General features: G+C 51.4%; 3 protein-coding genes across 3 annotated transcripts; 1 reads left to right on the top strand and 2 right to left on the bottom strand.

The window, feature by feature from the left end:
- Nucleotides 1-2,439: 2,439 nt before the first annotated feature.
- On the bottom strand, nt 2,440-6,732 carry LOC108152622 (isoleucine--tRNA ligase, cytoplasmic). Its single transcript, XM_017282092.2, has 7 exons — nt 6,632-6,732; nt 6,435-6,579; nt 5,743-6,361; nt 5,039-5,671; nt 4,122-4,972; nt 3,564-4,056; nt 2,440-3,503 (listed from the first exon to the last, which is right to left on the bottom strand). The coding sequence occupies exons 2-7, from the start codon at nt 6,575-6,577 to the stop codon at nt 2,553-2,555; spliced, it is 3,690 nt and encodes a 1,229-aa protein (XP_017137581.1). The 5' UTR covers nt 6,578-6,579; nt 6,632-6,732; the 3' UTR covers nt 2,440-2,552.
- A 796-nt stretch (nt 6,733-7,528) lies between these two features.
- On the top strand, nt 7,529-10,678 carry LOC108152668 (DDB1- and CUL4-associated factor 8). Its single transcript, XM_017282165.2, has 6 exons — nt 7,529-7,831; nt 7,907-8,543; nt 8,611-9,450; nt 9,511-9,653; nt 9,737-9,977; nt 10,045-10,678. The coding sequence occupies exons 1-6, from the start codon at nt 7,680-7,682 to the stop codon at nt 10,396-10,398; spliced, it is 2,367 nt and encodes a 788-aa protein (XP_017137654.1). The 5' UTR covers nt 7,529-7,679; the 3' UTR covers nt 10,399-10,678.
- On the bottom strand, nt 10,495-23,456 carry LOC108152667 (dynein heavy chain 12, axonemal). Its single transcript, XM_017282163.2, has 6 exons — nt 21,240-23,456; nt 20,916-21,096; nt 17,631-20,858; nt 12,477-17,349; nt 12,105-12,424; nt 10,495-11,918 (listed from the first exon to the last, which is right to left on the bottom strand). Exons 1-6 carry the CDS (start codon nt 23,306-23,308, stop codon nt 10,689-10,691), a joined length of 11,901 nt encoding a protein of 3,966 aa, XP_017137652.1. The 5' UTR covers nt 23,309-23,456; the 3' UTR covers nt 10,495-10,688.
- Nucleotides 23,457-23,596: the final 140 nt, after the last annotated feature.

Raw genomic sequence — 23,596 nt, 5'->3', positions numbered from 1 at the left:
AGGCGTGGCACGCGTTGCCGAATCGGCCCATAAATAATTGAAATGGGTTTTTCGATTTTGGAAAACATGCTTACGGCATAATGATATGCAAATCCAAATCCTTGGAAGGCTATATCTCAGACAAATAGGGCCAGATGGGTGCAGGACCAACTCTCGCAGGACCGCGCGGTTCCAGACTGTCGTTCGGCATCAAAATCTCGACTACGAAAATGAGCCCGATTTTTGGCAAATTTAATGATGTAACCATCATGATTTTTTGCGAAAATCGTGAAAAAACGGATGTCCTTTTTTCCGATTGCAGTCGATTGGCAGGACTCGCCTGGTCCTGAAAAGACATACCGCACCCCGATCGGCTGCCATATTGCAGAGATATAGCGTGCAGAAGAAACCAGTATTTTAATGATATGCAAATCCAAATCCTTGGAAGGCTATATCTCAGACAAATAGGGCCAGATGGGTGCAGGACCAACTCTCGCAGGACCGCGTGGTTCCAGACTGTCGTTCGGCATCAAAATCTCGACTACGAAAATGAACCCGATTTTTGGCAAATTTAATGATGTAACCATCATGATTTTTTGCGAAAATCGTGATGGAATGGATATCCTTTTTTCTGGTGCCAATCGATTGGCAGGACTCTCCCGATCACGAAAAGACATGCCACGCCCCCATCGCCTGCCGTATAGCTGAGATATAGCCTGCAGAATAAACCACTATTTGCATGATGCGGAAATCCACATCTTCGGAAAGCTATATCTCAGCCAAATAGGGCCAGATCGGCGAAGGACCTACTTTTCCAGGACCGCGGAGATCCAGCCTGTCGTTCGGCATCAAAATCTCGACTACGAAAATGAGCCAGATTTTTGGCAAATTTAATGATGTAACCATCATGATTTTTTGCGAAAATCGTGAAAAAACGGATGTCCTTTTTTCCGATTGCAGTCGATTGGCAGGACTCGCCTGGTCCTGAAAAGACATACCGCACCCCGATCGGCTGCCGTATGGCAGAGATATAGCGTGCAGAAGAAACCAGTATTCTATTGATTTGAAAAACCAAATCCTTGGAAGGCTATATCTCAGAAAAATAGGGCCAGATGGGTGCAGGACCAACTCTCGCAGGACCGCGAGGTTCCAGACTGTCGTTCGGCATCAAAATCTCGACTACGAAAATGAGCCCGATTTTTGGCAAATTTAATGATGTAACCATCATGATTTTTTGCGAAAATCGTGATGGAATGGATGTCCTTTTTCCCGATTGCAGTCGATTGGCAGGACTCGCCCGATCGTGAAAAGACATACCGCACCCCGATCGGCTGCCATATTGCAGAGATACAGCGTGCAGAAGAAACCAGTATTCTATTGATTTGAAAAACCAAATCCTTGGAAGGTTATATCTCAGAAAAATAGGGCCAGATGTGTGCAGGACCAACTCTCGCAGGACCGCGCGGTTCCAGACTGTCGTTCGGCATCAAAATCTCGACTACGAAAATGAGCCAGATTTTTGGCAAATTTAATGATGTAACCATCATGATTTTTTGCGAAAATCTTGAAATAACGGATGTCCTTTTTTCCGATTGCAGTCGATTGGCAGGACTCGCGTGGTCCTGAAAAGACATACCGCTCCCCGATCGGCTGCCGTATTGCAGAGATATAGCGTGCAGAAGAAACCAGTATTCTATTGATTTGCAAAACCAAATCCTTGGAAGGCTATATCTCAGAAAAATAGGGCCAGATCGGCAAAGGACTTACTTTTCCAGGACCGCGGAGATCCAGCCTGTCGTTCGGCATCAAAATCTCGACTACGAAAATGAGGCGGAGTTTTTGCGAAAATCGTGAATAAACTGTTGTTCTTTTTTCCAATTGCATTTGATTGGCAGGACTCGCCCGGTCACGAAGAGACATGCCACGCCCCAATGAGACACTGTATAGCCGATATATATCGTAGAGAAACAAGAAAAAAACAGTAATTTAATTAGTTTCCCAACCAAAAGTTCGGTGGACTATATCTCGGGGAAATGGGACCAGACCTCTGAAGGACTTACTTTCTCAAGATCGTGGGGATCCAGACTGTCGTTCTGTGGCAAAGAAATCTAGAAAATATTTCTTGAATGACAGTATCACACATCGGTAACTGATGATTTTTGCGAAAATCGTGAGCAAAGTTATATCCTATTTTCTGATGCCAATACATTTGACTTACTTACTGCACAACTCTGCAATTTCTTATTCGATCTTGATGTACCACGCTTTGTCGTGATCGGGAGGCTCCTTTTTTTAGTTAGTGTGGCAAGGATATTGACTTTCTAATGTTCTTTTCAATCTCATCGCCATAACTCTGCCGCTTCTTGCTCGATCGTGTTATCAGGGGGAACACCATAGATTGAATCCTTATCAAGGATCAGGGATTTTTTTTCCAGTTGTCTTTAATATCGGATATAAAAGTAATTTTTACCGTCTATTTGATTACCGGGGCACGTGTGTCTCGACCTTATCACACCAAATGGTTTATTTAATTTTCGTTTACAACAGGGTTCAATGAGCAAATAGCAACGAATTTAAGCTAGAGCATGTCCTGTAGGATTCTCGGTAAATGTGGTACTGCCTGCTGGCTGGTTAACAAATTTCGAGTAAGGCGCTGCGGCCACTTCATATCCTGATGTCGTCAGGATCGCTTCCGCGCTGCGTGCTAAAACCAAGAGCTTGCCACTGAGGCCAATGTCGATGGACTTTAGCTCGCTGAGCTTCTTCTGCTGATCGATGACATAGATATTATAATTGACGCCGTACAGGCCAAATAATAGCTCCAGCTCGTTTCGTAACGTAGGCAAGGTAATGAGCTCTTTAGTAACGTTGTGCTGGAGCAACAGGGACGCTCTGTTGCTTTTGCCGAAGCGTGGCTTCAATTCCTCGACCAAGGTTACGTTCAGCCAAGGTAGACTAGGCAGCTGCAACTCTTCGGTAGAGCAAATAGTGAGCTTCAAAGGAACGCCTTTCAGATCCACCAGCTCACTAGCGATAAGACGTTTTTTAGCTGCCTGATTAGCTGAATACGGAGCAAATTCCGACTTGACGGCCGTCTTGATCATGGATGCATAGCTTGCCAAAACCTTCTTTAGCTGACCTTCGGCCTCTAAAGTTTCCTTTTTGCCATTGGTGTTGGGAGTAAGCTCATGATAGATAAGTACAGGATCGGTCGGTATCAGTTGAGCCTTCTTCTTGAGCTTTTGTACTCGGTTGATGACTTCGCGGGCTAAGCCTTCTTCCAGTAGCTCTTCGTTGGGCGTCATGTCTAAGAGGACCAAAACCTCATTGTCGCTATGGGCTTCAAAGTTTCCTCCCACCTGCTCGGATGTGCAGTAAATGATCCGAACTTCCTCCAGCTCTATGCGCTGATCCAAAATGTTAAAGTACCCCTGCGCAACCTGCTTCTGAATCTCATCGTCCTTAAGCGACTTAATAGCAGCCATAACAGCCTTGAAGTTGCCTTTTAGTCGCTGGCCGAGCGTCTAAAAAGAGATGCGCACTCAGAGAATGATTCATTATGTAAAAGGTAGTCAAAATCTTACCTTGTGATCGGGCTCGGCTCTCAAAGTCACTCCATACTTCTCCTTATCAGAGCTCAGTGTCAGTTTTCGAACGTTGAGTTCGCTAAGAATAAAGTCTTGCAGACTCTTGATAGCCGCCAAGGTTTGCTCGTCTTTGTGTATGACGATAATCTCCGAAACGGGATACTTAACTGGTAGAGTGCGTCGATCACGCATAACGCGACCTAACTCCACGACGGACTGCATTAGGGCCACAGAGCGCTCGATGTCGTTCCGAATGAATTTTTTTTGACTAACGGGCATCATTTGATAGTGGACTGAATCGCCATGCTCCAAGGAGCCAGGTGGCTGGAACAAGATCAGCCGCTGGAATATATACTCCGTAAGGTAGGGCGTGAAAGGGGCCATCATTTTGACCATCGTGTAGAGAACATCATAGAGCGTGTCCAGCGACTGGATACACTGCTCTGATCCAAGCTCTCCTTTGATGCGACGACGATTGAGACGCACATACCTTAAAACGAAGAATGCTTATTGGATTATGCGCCAGTCCAGTCAAAAAGAAATAACAGATCTCACCAGTTGGTCAGTTGATCAATGAACTTCGTAAGCCTGGGCACGACTGTGTACAGACGATACATCTTCATTTCGGTGGCAAAGAACTCAAGAAGAGATTCCTTGAATGACAGTATCCACACATCGATAACTGAAGCCTGATCCATATTTTTCAAATGGCGGTCCCGCTGATAGCTGTACTGGCCCTTGCCCGCCAAATCCTCCTTCTCGTAACGCACGATGTTTTGCAGTAGGAAACGGTAGGCATTGTACCAAGGAAGGAACACATCCTTGATAACGTCGCGCACACCCTCCTCCTTGAAGCGCAGACTCTCGGCTCGCACCACTGGAGAATTAATAAGGTACAGCCGCAGAGCATCGGCTCCATATTTGTGGACGACCTCCATGGGATCGGGATAGTTCTTCTTGCGCTTGGACATCTTCTGACCGTCGGCAGCTAGTACCAAACCGCTTGCGATGAGGTTCTTGAACGGTGCCTTATTGAACAGCGCCGTCGAGATCACAAGGAGCGTATAGAACCAGCCGCGGGTCTGATCAATACCCTCCGCTATGAAGTCAGCAGGGAAATTGTTCATAAAGTCCTTTTCGTTCTCGAACGGGAAATGCTGCTGAGCAAACGGCATCGACCCGGACTCGAACCAACAGTCGAAAACGGGGGCAATGCGTCGCAGTGGAGGATTTCCGGGAACAGCCGATGGTATCTCAATATTGTCAATGGTCTCACGGTGAAGATCCTCTACGAGAACTCCGGAAAGTTCCGCCAATTGTTTGATGCTGCCGATAACCACGGTTTCTTCCCCATTGGGCGACCGCCAGATAGGAATTGGAGTACCCCAGTAGCGATTACGGGAGATCTTAAACCAAGGGATTGATGCAGCTCGATTAAGAAATTAGAAATGTAGAAAGAATATTGTACTCACAGCCCAATCCCTGGCATCCTTCAGCCAGTTTCCAAATCGTTTCTCTTTTACAAAGTCGGGCACCCAATAAGTCTGGGAGCTGCAGTCCAGCAAATTCTTGGACATGTGCTCGACGCGCACAAACCACGAGGGCACTGCCTTGTAGATCAGCGGAGTATCTGATCGCCAACAGAAGGGGTAGCTATGCTTCACCTGACCACTGGATACCAGATTGCCGCTCGCCTTCAAATTGGCCATGATGTGCTTGTCCGCATCCTTCACATATTGGCCCTCAAAGTCGCTGGCCTCTTTTGTGAATCGACCCGCATCGTCAACGGGGCAAATCACCTCGCTAGACTTTGTGATGATTCCGGCCGCCAAGCAGACGCGGTAATCGTCCTCGCCAAAGTATGGAGCATTGTGGACAATTCCTGTACCCGAATCTTCCGTAACGTACTCATCGACCAGGACGCGGTAGGCCTTCACTTCGGCGCCGCGCTTGGTAAAGTACGGAAACAGCGGCTTGTAGTGCAGATCCTTGAGAGTTTTGCCAGCAAACTTCTCCTTCACTTCATACTCCGCCTCCGTTTTGAAGACATAGGACAGCCGTGACTCCGCGAGTATAAACAGCCGATCGCTCTTCACGTCACGTACCTGAATAGGCAAGGAAATATAATTTGAATCAGTAATTTACATAATTTACAACAGTTACGCTGTTAACATACCTTCACATAGGTCATGGTGGGATGTACACAACAGGCAAAGTTCGACGGCAGAGTCCAGGGCGTTGTGGTCCACACCAGGAAGAAGGTGTTTGGCAGTGCCAATGCCTCTAAGGCGATCACCACACAAGGATCTACCACCTCCTTGTAGTTCTGGTTTGCCTCGAAGTTAGAGAGTGACGTTGTGCAGGCGGTCGAATAGGGCATGACCTTAACTCCCTGATATACCAGGCCTTTGTCGAAGAGCTGCTTGAAGATCCACCAAATGGACTCCATGTACCAAGGATACAAAGTCTTGTAATCGTTCTTGAAGTCTATCCACCGACCCACACGAGTGACAACATTCTCCCACTCATCCGCATATCTCATGACAATCTTCCGGCACTCGGCGTTGTAGGCAGTGATGCCCATTTTGGCCACGTCCTCAGGCCCGCGGATGTTCAGCAGCTTGTCGATCTCGAACTCCACTGGAAGGCCATGGCAATCCCAGCCGAAGCGCCGATCTACATGGTATCCCTGCTGATAGGCGTAGCGTGTTACAATATCCTTTATTGTGCCGGCTAGGATATGGCCGTAGTGGGGCAAGCCGGTAGCAAAAGGCGGACCATCGTAAAATGTGTACCTAAATCATAAATGTGCATATTTAGTAAGTATATTGAGAAAGTGCGGCTGATGCAATAGTCGGAAATACTTACTTGGGCTTTCCCTTTGACAGCTGGCTGCACTTTTCAAAGATCTTCTCGTCACGCCATTGCTGAAGTACATTCTCCTCTTCGGCCGGGAAATTTATATTTTCCGGCACTCGGCAAACGTCACTCCGCTGCAGTTTCTTTCCCATAGCTGCAAAACTCCGTAGTTTAAGTAGAAGCCATATTCAAATGTTAATTCTTACCTTTTGAATCAAAAAAATATATTTTTTGCAGCGATTTTGCGTGGCACTATTGTATTTTGATGGCAACGTGCTTACATTTTGCTCAATTTATTACATGTTGGCAACTCTACACGGTTACTACACATTTGCTACATAGTGGGAGGAAAAAGAGGGTGTGGACAACAGGCAAAACGGCCCCAAAAACGCAACGTATGCAAGGTAAAACACACCCTTCTCGCCTAATGTACCTTGTATGTACGTCTTCAACTAATTCTATTTTTACACGGTAGATTGTTTCCAGAAAAAAACGTGTAGAATAGGCCGTGTAAAAAAATGCAATTGATCGTATGCAATAGGTGATTGGTTCCTTATCTCTAAGACCTATTAAAATTGGGAAAAAAATTATGAAATGTTGGAAAAACAAATTTGCTTATAAAAAAATTTCTTTACCAACCACGTCTGATTGCATTGAATGTTATACTGCATGATTATGTAGTTCATATGTACCAAATAAGTAGATAGCGTGTAGTTATCATGTACAAACTGGACATTTTGGTTGACCTTTTTTGTTTAAACCTTATTTTAGACACAATACAATAAAAGAGGTACTTAGAGTTGGCCAACCTTGTAAAGAATTGATTAATAAATGGGATAAAACTATGTGTTCAGGGCTGAGGGTCCCAGCTAGCTAGTAATATTCAACTTAATATCAAAATCGAGGAATATGATTTCCGATTATGGACAGAGAACAATAAACCCATTGTAGAGCAGGCCAAGAAAATAATGAAACCTGCATTTTAGCACAGCTAAAAGATATTGCGGTAATTTTTGTTTAAGCAAGGGCAAAGAATGTATCTACAAGAACAATGTACATGCGGTATTATTTTAACTCAAGTTGTTCCCCTACATAGATATAGGGGGGATAAGTGGGTTAAGTTCTTTCAATCATCATGAAGTATATGTGTACTTTTCGGACATAAACAAAAATAAAGAAAACCCAAAATCGTTAAGTTGAAAAAGGTTACTTGTCTGAGCGAGAGAACAATTGAAAAATTTTGACGCTGCAAGGATGGATCCGGATGAGGATAACATTGCCAAATCGGCATCCGCGCGCAAGCGCCAGAAGCGCCATGATTCAGGAGACGAAGATGAGAGCTCCAGCAGCCGTTCCGCTGCAGGAGATGCGACCATGGACATGGAGGCCTCCACAGCACTAATTTGGTGAGTAGATGAGGTTACCTTCCAACAAGTGCGTAGCTATTGATTGACTTTTGTTTGGGCTTGGGCAAAACGCAGCGAAGAGAAAACTGCAGTCATAAGCGAGACTGAAATAGGAACCTACAGCAGCACCAACACCAGCAAAACGAATTATAACAACGACGTCGATGACGACGACGATAGCAACAAAGAGGGAGGCATGAGCAGCAAACAGATATTGCTACAGGGGGAGGAAGCAGAGGGCAACGACGAATCGATGAGTCCGCCAGAGGAGGAGGACGAAAAGATTTCACTCGTGCAGGGTGCGCTGTCTCCAGCGGCAGCCAGTGCCGTGCTTGCCTCAGATATTGTGCCCAATACCAGTGACACCATCGACAGCGATGATGATCCGTCAGACGTTGAAGTGAATCCCGAAACTTCCAATGCAGACACTTCGCCCACATTCAACCAGCGGAACATACCATCCACACGTTCATATCGCCGCATAACCGTAGAACTTGTGGCCACATTAGAGAGCAGCAGCGATAGTGAGGCGGCTGTCGCTCCAGTGCTTCCCAGTGTAGAGGAAGAACCCGAGGAAACCGCAGAGGCGGTAGTCCCCAACCCCAACGACGAACCGACATCGAGTGATGGCGATTCTAACAGTCGCATGGAGGATGACTTTTGGAATCATTACGACAGTTCCACAAGCAACACCTCCAGTGATGGAGGAATGGTAAGTTCGATAAAAAGTTCTTCTGTTCTGTTCTATTCGCTGAACTCTCTTTTTCATGGGGCACTAGGCTGATCATAGTGATTGGATTGAACCGGAGCCAAATGCGGCTGACCGGGAGAACATTGACTTTGCCGTGAACGAAATCATGTACAAGGATAAACCGCCATACACCTGGAACTCGGCCCATGAGTTGATGCAGCGCGAGCACAACATCATCAATCGAATTGGGTGGCGCGGCGGCCACACCTCTGTCGATAGCTTCGGGCGGGGCTTCTACGGGTCCAGGCATGTCGTGGAGCAGATGTCGCTCTGGAATGCGATGATCAAACACAAGGGCTGTGTGAACTGCCTTAACTTCAATAGGGCCGGGGACCTGCTCTGCTCTGGCTCCGACGATACACGAATCATAGTCTGGGACTGGGCCAACAACAAGCCATTGCATATCTTCAAATCGGGCCACCACGCGAACATTTTCCAGACAAAGTTCATTGACAGTTCCGGATGCTTAGACATTGTGTCCACCAGTCGCGATGGCCAGGTGCGACGCGCCGTCATCCCTCCATCCGGGGGCGACACTAAGCCCACGAGACTCTACGCGCACACCGATGCAGTGCATAAGATCGTGGTGGTGCCGCACACCAAGCACGAGGTGATGAGCGCCGGCGAGGATGGGACTGTTAAGCACTTTGATCTCCGCACCAGTACATCTGCAAACACCATGCTGCACTGCACCCACAATGATCACAACAGACGGGGGCAACGGAGCCGCGTACGTCTTTTTAGCATTTCCCATCATCCGTTTGCGCCGGAGTTTTGTGTCAGCGGCGCTGATGACAATCTTCGTGTCTACGACAAACGCAAGCTACCAAGTCCCATTCACGAGATGACCCCCCGAGGCGTTCGGGAGGTTAGTAGTTCTACCGCCAAAACGTGAGCCTTTTCATTTGTGTCCTCTTCTCGTTCCCAGACAAAGATGACTCACATCACTTGCGCCGTCTACAATCACAGCGGAAGCGAAATCCTAGCTTCCTACAGCGATGCCGGAATATTTCTCTATGACAGCCGCAACTACAAGGAAGGCGATACTCTTCACTGCTACGAAGGGCACGTGTAAGTGACAGTTCATCTCTCAGAGAGCTCACCCCCTAGATTATTTTGCTCTGTTCTCTTGTTCACCGCCGCCCGGCATACAGAAACCATCGCACCATCAAGGGCGTTAACTTCTTTGGACCACGATCCGAGTACGTGATCAGTGGCAGCGACTGCGGCCACATCTTCTTTTGGGACAGGAACACAGAGTCCATCATCAACTACATGAAGGGCGATATTGCGGGGGTGATTAACTGCCTGGAGCCGCATCCCTGGATGCCAGTGCTGGCCACGTCTGGGTTAGAGCATAATGTCAAAATCTGGACCCCCGATGTTCCCGGAAAAGTGAGTGTTCAGCTCACAGCCGGAATTGGTAGAATTCAGTAAAGTATATTTATTATTTTGTTTGCAGCACGTGCCAAAACCGGAGGGTCTGCGGGATACGCTCTATAGTAACTTTCGGCGCAGCATTTTGGAGACCGTTGGTGATGATAACGCCAGCCAGCAGTTTCAAATATTTTTTCGTCAAGTCATGGGGGATCCCTCAACCAGGGCCCGCTGGCGTGTTCGTCGCTATAGTCGTCGCAATGAGGGTGCTGCAGATGCCCCACCAGGATCGGTGCCACAGCACGAACAGAGTTTTAGCAGCGCCACCAGCTCCGCCAGCGACACCAGTTCCATGTATCGGCGTCGTGACAGCAATAGCTCGGACACCAGTGGGGAAGGATATCCTCGTACAGACCCCATGGGCTGCAACACGCAATAGGCCCATAGCAGACACCCACACTCCACACCACCACCATCCAAAGCATAGTTACAATATTTATCATCTCGAGTAGATCGAGTGCGGGGCTGCACTTTTAAAGTTCGGGGCTCGCATTTGCAGATAGATAGATTCGAGATGTGGTGCGGGCCGTGGCCGTAGTCTCCTTTGTTTTTAAAAGCGTTTTTAATGCTGTGAATTTGTACTTGTAAAGAATAAGCAAGCATATACCTATTTTATTAATTTTGAACAATGTTTAATAAACACACACATGTATTGAGAATACCATTCTCTCAGTCGTTTGTCTGGCAGATGAGGGCCACGCTCCGCTTCACCCAGTGCGATGGTTTCGCCTGGGTATTGAGCAGAAGCGGCACCACATAGTTAGTCGAGTGTCCCGTCGTGGAGAGCGTGCCCTTGCGCTCGCCCGTCTTGTACAGGGGACACTTATAGCGTGTTCCCTCAACTAGGTCCAAAATGAGCACGGGCCGGAAAAAGATGACGGGCATAATATAGATGAGTATCTTAGGGTATTGTTCCACCAGCATGTTATGCTCCCAATCCCAGCGCGCCCCCTCCACAAAAAGACCGTTGCAGTAGACGCCATCGTCTGGGGGCGTCGCCTTCGTCTCCACCTTGAGCACATCATAGTCGAAGGTCAGCGTGTCGATGGGTATCTTGTACTTGCGGGCAAAGTTCTGCATGGCACCCGTGAGGAAGGCCTGCGTGAAAAAGAAACCGGATAGCCAGAAGGTGGGCGGCTTGCCGTGCATGTACCAGTGGAACAGCCAGTTGAGGCGCTTGTACAGATCCTGGACATAGGATCCCAGCGGCTTGAGGCTGGGATACGACTTGGACATCCACTTGAGCGGTATGCGATTGAATTTCATGGCCGTCATGACATTCTCCAGATCGGGGGTCATGACAATTATGCCCTTGATTCCCATGGCCAGGTCCCTGCAGGAAGCCCGTATCTCCTTCTGCAGCTTAAGGAAGCGCTCCATTTCCTGCACTACCACCGTGTTCATAGACTCATTGTAGTCCACGGGATATTTCTCGGCTGCCGCCTCAATGTCCATGTCCGCCGGCATATCTTCCCCAATCTGCTTTATGGTGTTCAGAATTATCTGCTCCACACTGACTCCGGCGCCTGCAGTGCCCGCCGCCTCGCTGCCCAACAGCAGGATCATCGAGTCCAGCAGTGTCTTTGTGGTCTGCAGGTCTCGCGTTATACCCGAGTTTGCGTGAAGACCGTACACCTCGGGCGGCGCCAGAGATGGTATGTTGTCCTCCAGGTAGCGCAGCATCTCGCGGTGCTCCATCTTGCGGGGCAGTATGTAGCGGTCGTCTGTGGCGAACCTGTACCGGTTGTCGGCCACCACCTGGGGATTACAAAAGTCCGCCAGAATCGTGACGATCGCACGTCGATCCCAGTTGTCCGTCACACGGCCGCCATAGTTGCATTCGCTGGTCAGATACGAGATGGCATCGTACGGGACGTGCTCATATTGGTTGAGAAGCATCTGGAATGTGGAAGAAATTAACCATAAATGTACCGCGAACCATGATGAATGATAGCACTGTGCGACAGTGTCTGATAAATCCTTTGAAGGGTCATACAAAAATCACTTCAACCCATCAATTGTTTAGGGTTTGTCTCGTGCAAAATACAAAACCACTGTCGCACGGTGTTATCGATACAAACTTACGCTCAACTGCAGCACAGAGATCTGGAGATCAGACTCGTTGAATCCGTAGGCGATGTTCCAGCCGAGCGGTCCGTATTTGCGTCTCTCCTGCACCACCGCATGGAAGAAGCAGATGCCGTACAGCAACCGAGTGAAGGCGCGATCCTGCTTGGCACAGCCCGCATAAAACTCGTACTCGTTGATTGGCTCCGAGTTGTAGGAGCGCATCAGGTTCTCCCTCAGCCCAGTCGGTGGTTCATTTGTCATCTTTACGCCGTTTTGCAGAATAGTCACCGGAAACTGAGGCGTGGGGTAGGCAGTCAGCCAGAGGCGGAAGTTGGCTATGGAAAATAAAGTTATAAGAGGATTGGGAAAAGACTTTCCCTCACTTACGAACGGTGTTGAAGGTGTCCATGTTCTCCCACATGTACTCCAGGGCGGGCATCCAAGAAGCGGCCAGGTGGCAGTTCTGCAGGCACACCCAGTAGCCCATCTCCTGGGCGCTCTTGATAAGGGCTGTGGCAATCGGGCCCTGGCCCTGGCCCAGCGAGATGCTCTGGAAGGTCTCCTCCTGGCCCATTTTCTCGGCGAATGCCAGCAGGGAGCCCAGCGGATCAGCACCCGGCGAGAGGATGAACACGAGTGGAGTCAGGGCCGTCGAATCGGCATAGGACTTAGAAATGTCAAACTCTGGCGGCGACACGAACTGATCCCCGATGGTGAGGGCGATGAAGTTGCGAACTGCCAGGAAGACAGAGTCCGGTCGCAGGGCCTTCAGCACGATGATCTTCTCAAAGGCAGTGATCTTGTCGTTCCAGGGTGCAGGCAGCGGTTGCAGCTCCGGCGAGGCGTGGTCGTAGATGGCCTGCCAGGCGGACAGGTCCTTCCGAAACGCGTCCACAATCCCACGCAGCTCCTTGAGCTCCTCCAGCCGCAGCACATTCAGCCAGACGGTCTCTGTGATCCAGCTGTGATCGGGATTGGGCGGCATGTGGCTGGATTCTTTCGCATTGGTGACCAGGTGTGCTAGATGACGCATCTCCACTTGGCCCGTGCCCAACAAGACGCGAGCGGTGAGGATGAATGAGAACAGGAGCTTGTCCTTTTCGAAGATGGACCGGCAAACGTTGTTGTACAAGTTCTTGGTGAACCCATCCACCAGGAACTTGATGCGTCGTGGCAGATCTTTGGACTTGTTGGCGGTGTCGATGGAGTACATGTACAGGTTGATATACCAATTCAGAGAGAACTGGTACATGGGATCGATGTTGGGCAGATCAGTGATGGAGTAGTACAGAATAGAGGAATGCACTGCCACCGGCTTGTAGTTCAGCCGGAAGGCCTCAATCTTCGCGGACGTCTCTTTGGCCGCCTCCTGCTTCTCCTGGATGTCTTTGGATAGGCCCTTGGACTCGCCCAGAATCTGGATGGCCGCTTCGTTCTCTAGAATGTCCCCCTCGCTGGCAGATAGCGTCTTCAGGATCAGGTTCTCGGCATCCCGCAGTGCCCCCTTGTTGGCCGCCGCCTCTGTGGTGAGGGTGATGCGCAGCTCCTGCAGATCCGGCCGCTCCTTGGCCACCACAATGCTCAGCAGCTGGTCCATCAGTGCGTTCTGGGTGAGGGCAAAGTTAATCACCGTCACTTTGTTGAAGGTCTCCGGCAGGAAGTGCGGATTACGCAGATTGCAGGTCATATAGAGCCGGAAGTTGGGTGACAGTGGCACCACCGCCTCACCAAGGCTGATGTGCTTGACGCCGCCCTGGATGAAGGTCTGGTGCATCAGAATGGGGTCCAGAGGTACCTCTAGTTCCTCTTGCACGTTCTCGATGATCACAGGAGTGCCGTACTCCATGGCCTCTGCGATGATACGCATGTAGTTGCCCTGATTGAACTTGACGCAGTTCAGGCGGTTCTTGCGCTCCATGTTCTTCAGCCAGTTGTTGGCCTGCCCCTGGGGATCGATGAAGAGGCTGTAGCGACTGGAGCTGGACACTATGATGGCATTTTCGCTGGAGAACTCGTCGTTGGGCAGGCCATCTAGCTGCCAGTTCTGGATTGTCACCTCCAGCCCGAGTACCTCCGTGATGGAGTACTTTTTGGAGCAGGGAATTTTTAGCTTCGTCACCTTCTGGAACCAGTCGTTCACGCACTCTGTCCTCGACTGCAGATTCACTGCCGATAGGTAGGCAATGATGCCGCACGAGAGGAGCACATCGCCGGGCAGATGGTCGTATAGCTCCTGCAGGTCGTCGGCCGCTTTGTTCCAGCGCGACTTTTCACCACCCAGGCCTCCAATGAGGGCCTCGGCACGCAGAAGCTTGTTGCGACAGTTCTCGGCATGCTCCTCGGTCTTCTTCATCTCCTCGTTGGCCTTGTCCAGCTCTATGTTGAGCAGGGCCACCTTCTCCTCGAGGGCGGCGGCCAGAGCACGCTTCTCGGCCAGAAAGCTCATTGTGTCCGCGTACTCCTTCTCTGCGCCGGCCAACTTGGCCTTTTTGGGAGCCACCACTTTGGCCACGTCGTCGTACATATCCATGGCGATGATCCACTGGCAGAGACCCTTGGCCGCACTGGAGGCCTTGGCCACCACCTTGGGATCAAAGTCCTTGTTCGGGATGAACTCTTTGCGGATGCGCTTCATGATCTCCACCGGAATGTTGTCTTTATCGAACTCCTTGAGAGCGGGCAGGAAGTTCATCTCGCCCAGCAGCCGCTTGCTGGGCCCCCAGTAGTCCTGCACCATCTTGCCCGACGAGGGATCGGGTACACGATCCGCCGGTATAGCCTTGATCACGCACACCGCCGCCATAACCAACTTGATGACCGACGGTGGGTTCTTCATCGACTTTACGAGCGTGATATCCGCGGGCTTCAGTGTGTTTAGGGCGGCCAGGGCATCCTCCAGGACGGGTATGGCCTTGGCCAGATCCTTTTCGCACTCGTTCTTCAGCACCTGCGCCGCTACGGCCTGCACGGAGGCCACCTCCTCGTCCCGTTTCACCTGCTCGGCGGCTGCACTTGCCGCCAGGGTCTCCTTGTTGATCTCAAGCATCATCTTGCGGGAGGCCTCCGCCAGGGCCACCAGCTTCGGCTGCAGGGCGTTCAGGTCGCGTTGCATAATGGAGATGGCGGCAGCTGCATTGGCAAGCGTGTCCAGGCCCCCGATGTATCGCATCTTGGCGAGCATCGTCTCGCTCTGCTTCAGGTCGATGAGAGTCTGGAAGGAGCGGATGAGCTCGATGAAGGAGGCGTTTGTCTGGTAGATGTGGCGCCCGCTTAACTGGCAGAAGGCGCGCGTGGCCCGGGCAGCTGTCGTGTGGAAGTACTGGCAGGTGTCGACAATGGCCATTTTAATCTCCTCGGAGGGCACGTTCACGTCCACCAGAGACATTCTAGCGATCATCTGGAGCGCCTCCTCCGGCCAGCTATCGTACCAGTCGATGGTGCAGCAGTTGACCAATGATGGATACAGGCGGACACGCGTACGCAGGGCATCCCCGATGGGCGAGAAGCTGAGGACGATGTGCAGCTTCTGCTTGCAGCGGTTCACGAAAAAGGAGAAGACCTGCAGTGGCGACACGTCAATGTTGCGGTTGCCGCCCTGTGCGGCCAGACGTACCATCTCCAGAACCTCCTGCTTCTCGTCGATGGGAAAGATGTTGGGCACCTCGCCCTGATTCAGCAGACAGTCGATGTCCTGCAGGAAGAGCTCCATCTTGATCTGGTTCTCGGTTATCAGGAAGGTTGTGTGCTTATTCATTCCCCCCGCTTCCTTGAGGATCACCTTGATGTCGTCATGCCAGTCATTGGCCCCGTAATTCTTGGTGATTTCGGGCTGGAAGAACGAAGTCTGTACCATGTTGGTGGCCAGCTTCGTAAGCGACTGGCGGCCCGATCCCCCCAAACCAATTAGCAATGCGCTCGCTCCCTGGATGGAGATGATGCGGCAGATGCGATTTAAGTGCTGCAGGGCGAAGGTAAACAGGGTGATGTCCATTTTGGAGCGGCGTGTCGAGTTATAGTCATCGAGGCTGTCCAGAGCCACCTTTAGGAACACCTCTACGCTGGGCACCTCCTCGTAGCGCCGCTCGTCCGGCACACTGTCTTCGTCGAAGTAGACGCCAAAGAACACGTTGTTGGCGGTCTCCATGCTAAACACCTGTTCGTCTCCCACCTGGACGCAGTACTTGTCGAAGATATTCTCAACCTTGTCCTTGAAGTTGGCCTTCAGGCAGTCGTTCAGCTTGTCGAACATCCACTTGCGGTCTGTGTCGTCCACAAGACGGTCGAAGAAAACTCGCATTGCCTCGTGGTACCACACGCGCACAAGCACCTTCTTGTCATTGACGGATTCCTTGCGCACCAGGGTGCAGCCGGTGACGACGCGCGAGATGTCTCGCAGATTAAAGACGTAGTGGCTCTTGGCCGGAGTAGCCCGTACCTCGGACTGGACGCTCTTATATATGCTCTGGGTGGCACTGACGATCTGATTGGTGACCAAGAATACGTCCTGGCCGTGGCCGGAGCGCCGGAAGCCGCTGAGCGCCACATTTAGGAAGATGCGGAACATGCTGTCGTCGCTGAACGTGTTGATAGAGAACACATTGAAGTGGTTGAGGAAGCGGGCATAGACGTCCTGGCGACTGCCACCGGGCAAGCCGCAGGCGGCCATTATCAGGACATCGTGGATGTACAGCTTGGAGGCGTCCTTCAGATCGTACACGTGCCCGTAGTCAAAGTACTGGCGCAGCAGCTCCAACGGCGGCTGTGCCCCGTACACCTCCTTCACGGGCATGTTCATGTCGTCGACGAAGAGGACGCTCTGCATACCCTTGGGCGGTCCGTAGATGCCACGCTTCCACTTCTGCAGCTTCGAGATGAGTAGTTCCTGACACTGGTTGGCCGTGATCATCACCGTGAAGGTGATGAAACCCGACTCGTACTCCTCCTGGTTCAGCTTGTTCATCAGATAGTTTTGCACATAGACGCTCTTGCCGGTGCCCGTGGGGCCCACTAGCAGCATCCGCTTCTTGTGCTTCACGTGCATCTTGAGGAGGTGCACATAGCGGCCCGTGTCCACAGTCGGTACAATAACGCCCGTCTTCGTCTCCTCCACATCCATGCGCTTGGCCAGCTCCGGCCAGTAGCGCCACGTCCCACGCTGCTTGAACACGTATACGTACTCCACGAGCAGACCCTCCACGGGCGGAGTCACCTCCATTTTGCCCAGAAACTCTGGTGGGTTTGCCTCCTCACCGTCATAGATCTGCCAAGGAATGTAAAGGAGTGAATCTGTACATCTGCCAAGATATACTGCACTACATTGGCTTTGTACTTTTCACAACACAAAGCCTTGTAGATACCAAGTGGTAATTATTAAAGTGCAGAAAGGCGCCTACATGCGGTTTATGAATTTTTAAAACAGAGGTGGATATATAGCAAGATCTAAAGATGATCATGAGATCTTCCCAATCAGACGTACAGCCTAAAATTTAGCCTTGTGCAAAGTAGAAAACCACTGTGGAACGGTGTTATTCAACTCCTTACCTTTCTCAAAAACGCATCAAATTTCTCTCGCGAGGCCGTGTCCAGAATTCCGCCAACGCCCCAGGACAGGGCGAACAAAATGGCGGCCTGGAAGTAGCCCACGATGTACTTCTGGTAATCTTCCGGGTTCTCTTCGATGGCCTCGTCCAGCAGCATGTCGATCAGGTCAAAGGTCGTCAGCATGCAGTTGAACTCCCCGGACCGGACGAACTGGCTGCAATTACGACGGACAAACGTCTGGCATTGTGGCAGGAGCCACTGCAGCATGGCCGCCACATACTCGACGCCCTCCTCGTCGGCCCACCGCGGATCTGCTTTCTTCAGCCAGCTGTTAGCGAAGGCACGCCAGCCCAGCGTCGAGGGCTCCATGTAAATCATGCCACAGCGGGAGACGGTGGCAGGCGATGCCTGGGCCAGATCCATCACCTCAAAGATCATCGACATTTCGTGCGACATGGTGATCACCTCGCCGCTGGTCAAGCACAGCTTCTTGTTGTCGTCCAGCACCGTGTTCATGTTCTCAATCCACACAGCATCCACGGGACCATCGAAGATCACCCATTTGCGGTCTGGCGTGGGTGTCATGGCAAACTCGCGGAAAATCTTGGCCACCAGGCCGTCGGTCCACTCGTAGGATATGGGATCAAAGGAGCCGTATAGCTGGTTCATGGTGATTGACTTAGGGTTCATGATGCCCATCAGCACGTGCTGGAAGTAGCTGCTCTTTTGCGGAGCCTTGATCTTCAGCGCAGACATGACCTTGGACAGGACCTGCAGCGTCTTGGACTTGCCTGCCAGCGGTTCGCCCACCAACATGAAGCCGTGCCGGACAATGATCATCTCGTACGTTTGGATGACCTTGGTGAGGAATGATGGGGCTGGTTCCAGCACCTCCTCCAGGCATACACGCTTGAATTCGGTCTCGAAGAGACTGTAGTCGATGTGCGGCAGACTGATGCCCGGGAAGATGTCGGAGATTATGCCCTCGAAGAGCGGCACATCGAATGACAGGAACTTTGGCAGATTCACGTCGATCAGGCTGCGCAGCAGCAGTATGTCCTCCAGCTCGTCCGGATACTGCTTCTTGATGTTGCCGCAGGCAGAGAGAACTGTCTTCACCGCCCGCATGCCGTAGTCGTAGTGGTTCTGGCTGGACAGCTGCTCCGAGCAAAGCCGGTAGGTGGTCACGATCTTGACGGCCAGCTTGCGGGCGTCCACAAATCCGTATGAGTAGAGGGATATCTCACCGATCATGGCGTAGTCCGGCACCATCATGGCTACGGATCGGAACAGGACCTTTAGGTTGTCGGGCAACTCCGAGCGACCCGCGTAGCCGGGATTCATGGTGATGCAGACGTAGACGGCGGGATTAAGCATCAGCTCTGTGCCCTCAAACATGAACTTGCTCACATTGGCCCGCACCGCCTGGATAATGAGAAGAATCTGCTGGGCCACCACCGACAACACCTCTAGCTCAATGCGGTTGAACTCGTCAAAGCAGGCCCAGGCGCCACACGAGGCCAGGCCCTTGAAGAACTTGCCCATGGCCTTGTAGTCCAGTCCGTCGGAGCAGTTAAAGACCTTGCACTGGACGGCCAGGGCTTTGGCCAGGTCCTTGGTTGTCTCCGTCTTGCCGGTGCCCGCAGGACCCTCTGGGGCTCCGTTCAGATGGAGCTGGTAGGCGCCAACCAGGGTGCGGTAGCAGCGGTCCGTGAGCGGGGTGATCACCAGCCGATCCGAGTTACCCAAATACTCGTTGGCGAAAGGTACGGTGGCGTTTATGATCCTCACCAGAGTCTTTTCATCCTCCCAGTAGTAGCGCATCTGGGCAAGCCACTGGAAATCGTATTCACTGGTGATTTTCAGCCGAATGAGCTCCTCGGTGACGTCCTTGGCGTGCACATCGATGACTATCAGGGACTTGATGGTGATCCTGTTGAGGTTGCTGATCACGGGCGAACGCACGAGGGCCACAATGTCGTTCAACTCCTTGGACAGCTCCTGAAAGAAGTTGGCCATAACGGCCTGATTGGTGCCGAAAGTGCGACGCAGGCAGCCGTGCATTTTGGCGGCCCAGTATACCTGCGAGATGGCCAGCACCACCATTTGGGGCCACTCCAGCACCCACTCATGCCGCTTCACCTTGGGATAGTGGCCGAAGGAGAGCTCGTTCTGGTTGCGAACCGCCTTCAGCATCTCGTCCTCCACTCCGATGAGCCACTTTTCCACGCTACCGCCGGCAGCCACCGTGGAGACAGGCTCTATGAATTCGATGTGCTCCTTGTCGCTGCTGATCATTGCCAGGACATTCTTGCTCGAGTCGAACTCCAGGCTGTTAATGCCCTCGAAACATTTGCTCAGATGCGGCAGCACGCGCAGCGGATCCTTCGTCTCCGAAAGAATCTCCAACATCTCGTCGTTGGCCAGAAAGAAGAATCGCGGGAAGAAGAGGCGCTTCTTCTCAAGGTAATTGCTCACACCCGTCGATATATCCTCGAGCAGTTCGTTGGCCTTCTGCAAGGATTCCAGCAGCCCAGATGCTGGTGCCGTCTCCATCACCAGCGGCTGGCGCAGCACCAGGCCCATGTTGCGGGTGTAGGTCTGCTCCACAATGGTGAACAGGCGACCCTCCTCCGGCATCTGAGCCACGATGTCCTTGGAGGAGAAAATGGGCAGCAGGTACAGGTAGTTGGCCTGCACTTTGCCCCACTGGTCAAGCGTCTCGTTGACCCGCATTATCTTCTCGTACCAGGCGCGCACCTCCTCCTCGCAGGGCTTCATGAACGCCGAGCCGCGCATTGTCAGCGTCTTGAGGATGTGGTCGTCGAGCAGCGCCTGGATGTCGTCCAGGCTATTAAGGATCGTCACACCCGTCTCTTTGTATGGGCCCGTGGGGAAGACCTTGTTCTCCCATTCCTTGATCATTGCCTGAAGGGCGTTCCACAGCTGCAGCTCCTTGTTTGCACTAATGCTGATGATCTCAAACTGATCCAGAATGCTATCCAGTCCAGAGTCGAGAATCTTCCTCAGGGTAGTGCCCGCATCCGGTGTGACATCAAAGCCGGCAATTTCAGACATCTCCTTCCAGTGGCGCTTCCTCAGAGCCGGATTGCACATGATGTTCACCACAAAGACACCAGTGGTGAAGTCTTTGATGGACTGAATCATCGAAGTGCACAGCCGCAACGGCACTGGATGCTTAGCCGGATCGGGATCTTCAGTTTGACCCTACAGTTATACGATTTAGCGATCTTTTGCACACATATGTTGCAATTTTTGACCCACCTTAAATTTGCAAACGGGATTGTCAATGAGATCCTGTTTGATCTTGACGCGGTAGTATTTCTGGTTCTTCTGGAACTCCTTCAAATAATTGTCCGTTGTCGATTCAACAAACTTGGGCTCCAAATACTCAAAGGGTCCATCCCGCCACACGTTCAAATAGCGCTGCCAGTCAATGCAACATCTGTGGATATCAAAAGGGAACATAAACCATCAAAATTCTCCAATGACAACGGGGCTGGGATGGGCTTTGTTTGCAACAGAGAGTCTTGGTAATTTGATGGTCTTTGGTGCTATATATGTGTGTCTATGTGTACCAGTACTCACTTCATTAGCTCTGCAAATGGATAGACAAAGGACTTGATCACCTCCAGCGTGGGATATTCGGTTTGGGCCACCTTGAATAGCTTCTCCTCCTTGTTAATCCAGGCGACGTAGTCGTCAAAGGTTTTCAGCTGATCAATAAAGTTCTGCAGGATTATATAGCTGTCGCGAAACTTCTCCGGCCGGCTCATGTCGTCGATGATGGCCAACTTGGGCAGCATTTCCTCAATATCAGTATTAAGCTTTTTCACCACCTCCTGCAGATGCTCCTCGAAGAGGAACTTGAATTGCTCCTGCTGGGAGGCGTTGTACTCGCATATCTCGTTGATGTCCTTGATCCAGGTGATGGTCTTGATAGTCAGATCGAAATGATACTTGGACATTTCCCTCAGCTCGACAATGTTGGTGCCCACCTGGAGGCAGTAATGGATGCGATCCGTCAGCTCGGCAAGCTTCACCGTCTTTACATGGATCATATAGTCGGCGCTCTCAAGTAGCTCCTCCGTGGACTTTGGTATCTCTAGAGCGCGGTATTTAATCTTCTCGAACTCCTCGCAAATCTCCTCCTCGGCCTTGATGTGCTCTCGTATAATGATGACGGTGATTTCGGCAATCAAATTCTCTGCCAAATTGCGGAGGCCCTGGATCGCAGGCTCGTTGTGGATGACGGCCATCACAAAGTACTCGGTCGCTGGCTCGCTGCGGAGCATATTGATAAACTCGTAGTAGATGTCGATCCGAGCAAAGTACTCCTCGAATTCATGCGGCTCGGCCAGAAAGATGTTCAGAGCCTCACGCTCCTCCCACGAGAACAGGGCATGGTACTTGCTTCTAAAGTTCTCTATGAACTGTGTGACCTCGTCGTAGGTGCCAATAATGATCTTTTGAACCTTGTCAATAACATCCTTCAGGGAGTTGTCGTTCATCTCGATCTTGAGGTAGTCACTGACCTTGGCGTAGGCGGCCATTGTGGTGAGGGTTTCCACCTGAGGTTGCAGCGGCTCCATGCGATAGCCGACCATCGAGATCTCCGTGGCGATCTCAGCAAAGGTGCGTAGGATACTAAAGAGGTTGGGCCGCGTGTCCAGGTCGCCGGAGGTCTCGGTCCACTCCAAGGACATACGGAACATGGGCATCGTACGTGGATCGCTACAGATGCGAAACATTTCAATAAATGTTCGCATCTTCATGTTGTTTAGCTCCCGGTTCATCAGTCCCTCCAACCCGCTCCAAGCACGCTTCCACAAGGCCGGAGGCATCACCCGCTTGCGCAGCATCTTCCGCAACACAATAACCAGCTTGGGATACCAAGTCCACCGAAGAAAGGTGTTCACCTTGTCCAGCTGGTTTTGGATGTACTTGCGGTAGAACTTGTAGGAGAGTGCTTCGCGTCCGCACAGCCCCATCTGCTGCTGCTGGGCGCCCGTGGCGCTTACGTACTTGAAGATACAGACGACGTTTGGCAGATCCGACACCGATATGTTCAGTACGGCGCGCATGGGCAGCTGCAGGATGAGCAGCTTCAGGCCAATCTTTCGGCGGTTCTCCAGGTAAACGCTGTAGTTGCCCGTGCGACCGGGACGCTTGAAATGGATGTCTGCGTGGGGCAACTCAAAGTTGGATGGGTCTTCGTCGGAGAACTCGGGGTGGCGCAGTATGTTCTTCATGCTGTAGATCTTCATCAGGCGGTTGAACTCCTCATGCACATCCTTCATGTACGAGTCCACCATCTCTGGGTATCTGCGCCGCAACCGTTCCGAGGCGAAGCTCAATATCTTGGCCTCTGTCCTGCGCAGCATTGGCGGTACGATTATCTTGCGCACCTCGCGCCGCAGGTTGTCCACGTAATGGGACTGCGGCAGCGGCCGGATGTCCGGTTCGGGATGCCAAGACTGGCGGGCAATTCTCACCTTCACGTCAGCCGCCTTTTGCTTAAGGAACTGATAGTGTCGACGCTCGTGGACCTCAGAGATGTGGAACTTGAGCAGGGGATTCTTCAAGTACGGCTCATTATCGTATTTGCTGGTATCCGAGGGCGGCCGATGCATGCGGCTCAGCTTGCGGCTGTACATGGTGAGTGACTCTTGTTTCAATCGAATCCAAAATTCAATGCGGTATCATGCAAAGGGATTCCGTTCATGGAAAGGTTTTCCACTCTCAATGCCTGACAACTTTCCGTATTCCGTATTTATAGTTGTTGCTAAGGCAACTTATTGTGTTTGTTTTTTTTACCCGGTACTCGACCCTTACTGTGGGCTGAAAGGGACGTTCAACTTCCAGTCTGGCCAACCGGCTCCACGTTCCGGTCGGATGTCGGTCTTGAGTGATGAAGCCAACCGTCACACTCCAGCCCATCGCGA

The sequence above is a fragment of the Drosophila miranda genome, chromosome XR (genome assembly GCF_003369915.1).
Source record: "Drosophila miranda strain MSH22 chromosome XR, D.miranda_PacBio2.1, whole genome shotgun sequence".
In the NCBI taxonomy this organism is placed as follows: domain Eukaryota; kingdom Metazoa; phylum Arthropoda; class Insecta; order Diptera; family Drosophilidae; genus Drosophila; species Drosophila miranda.
This window is presented reverse-complemented; position numbering and strand designations above follow the sequence as displayed.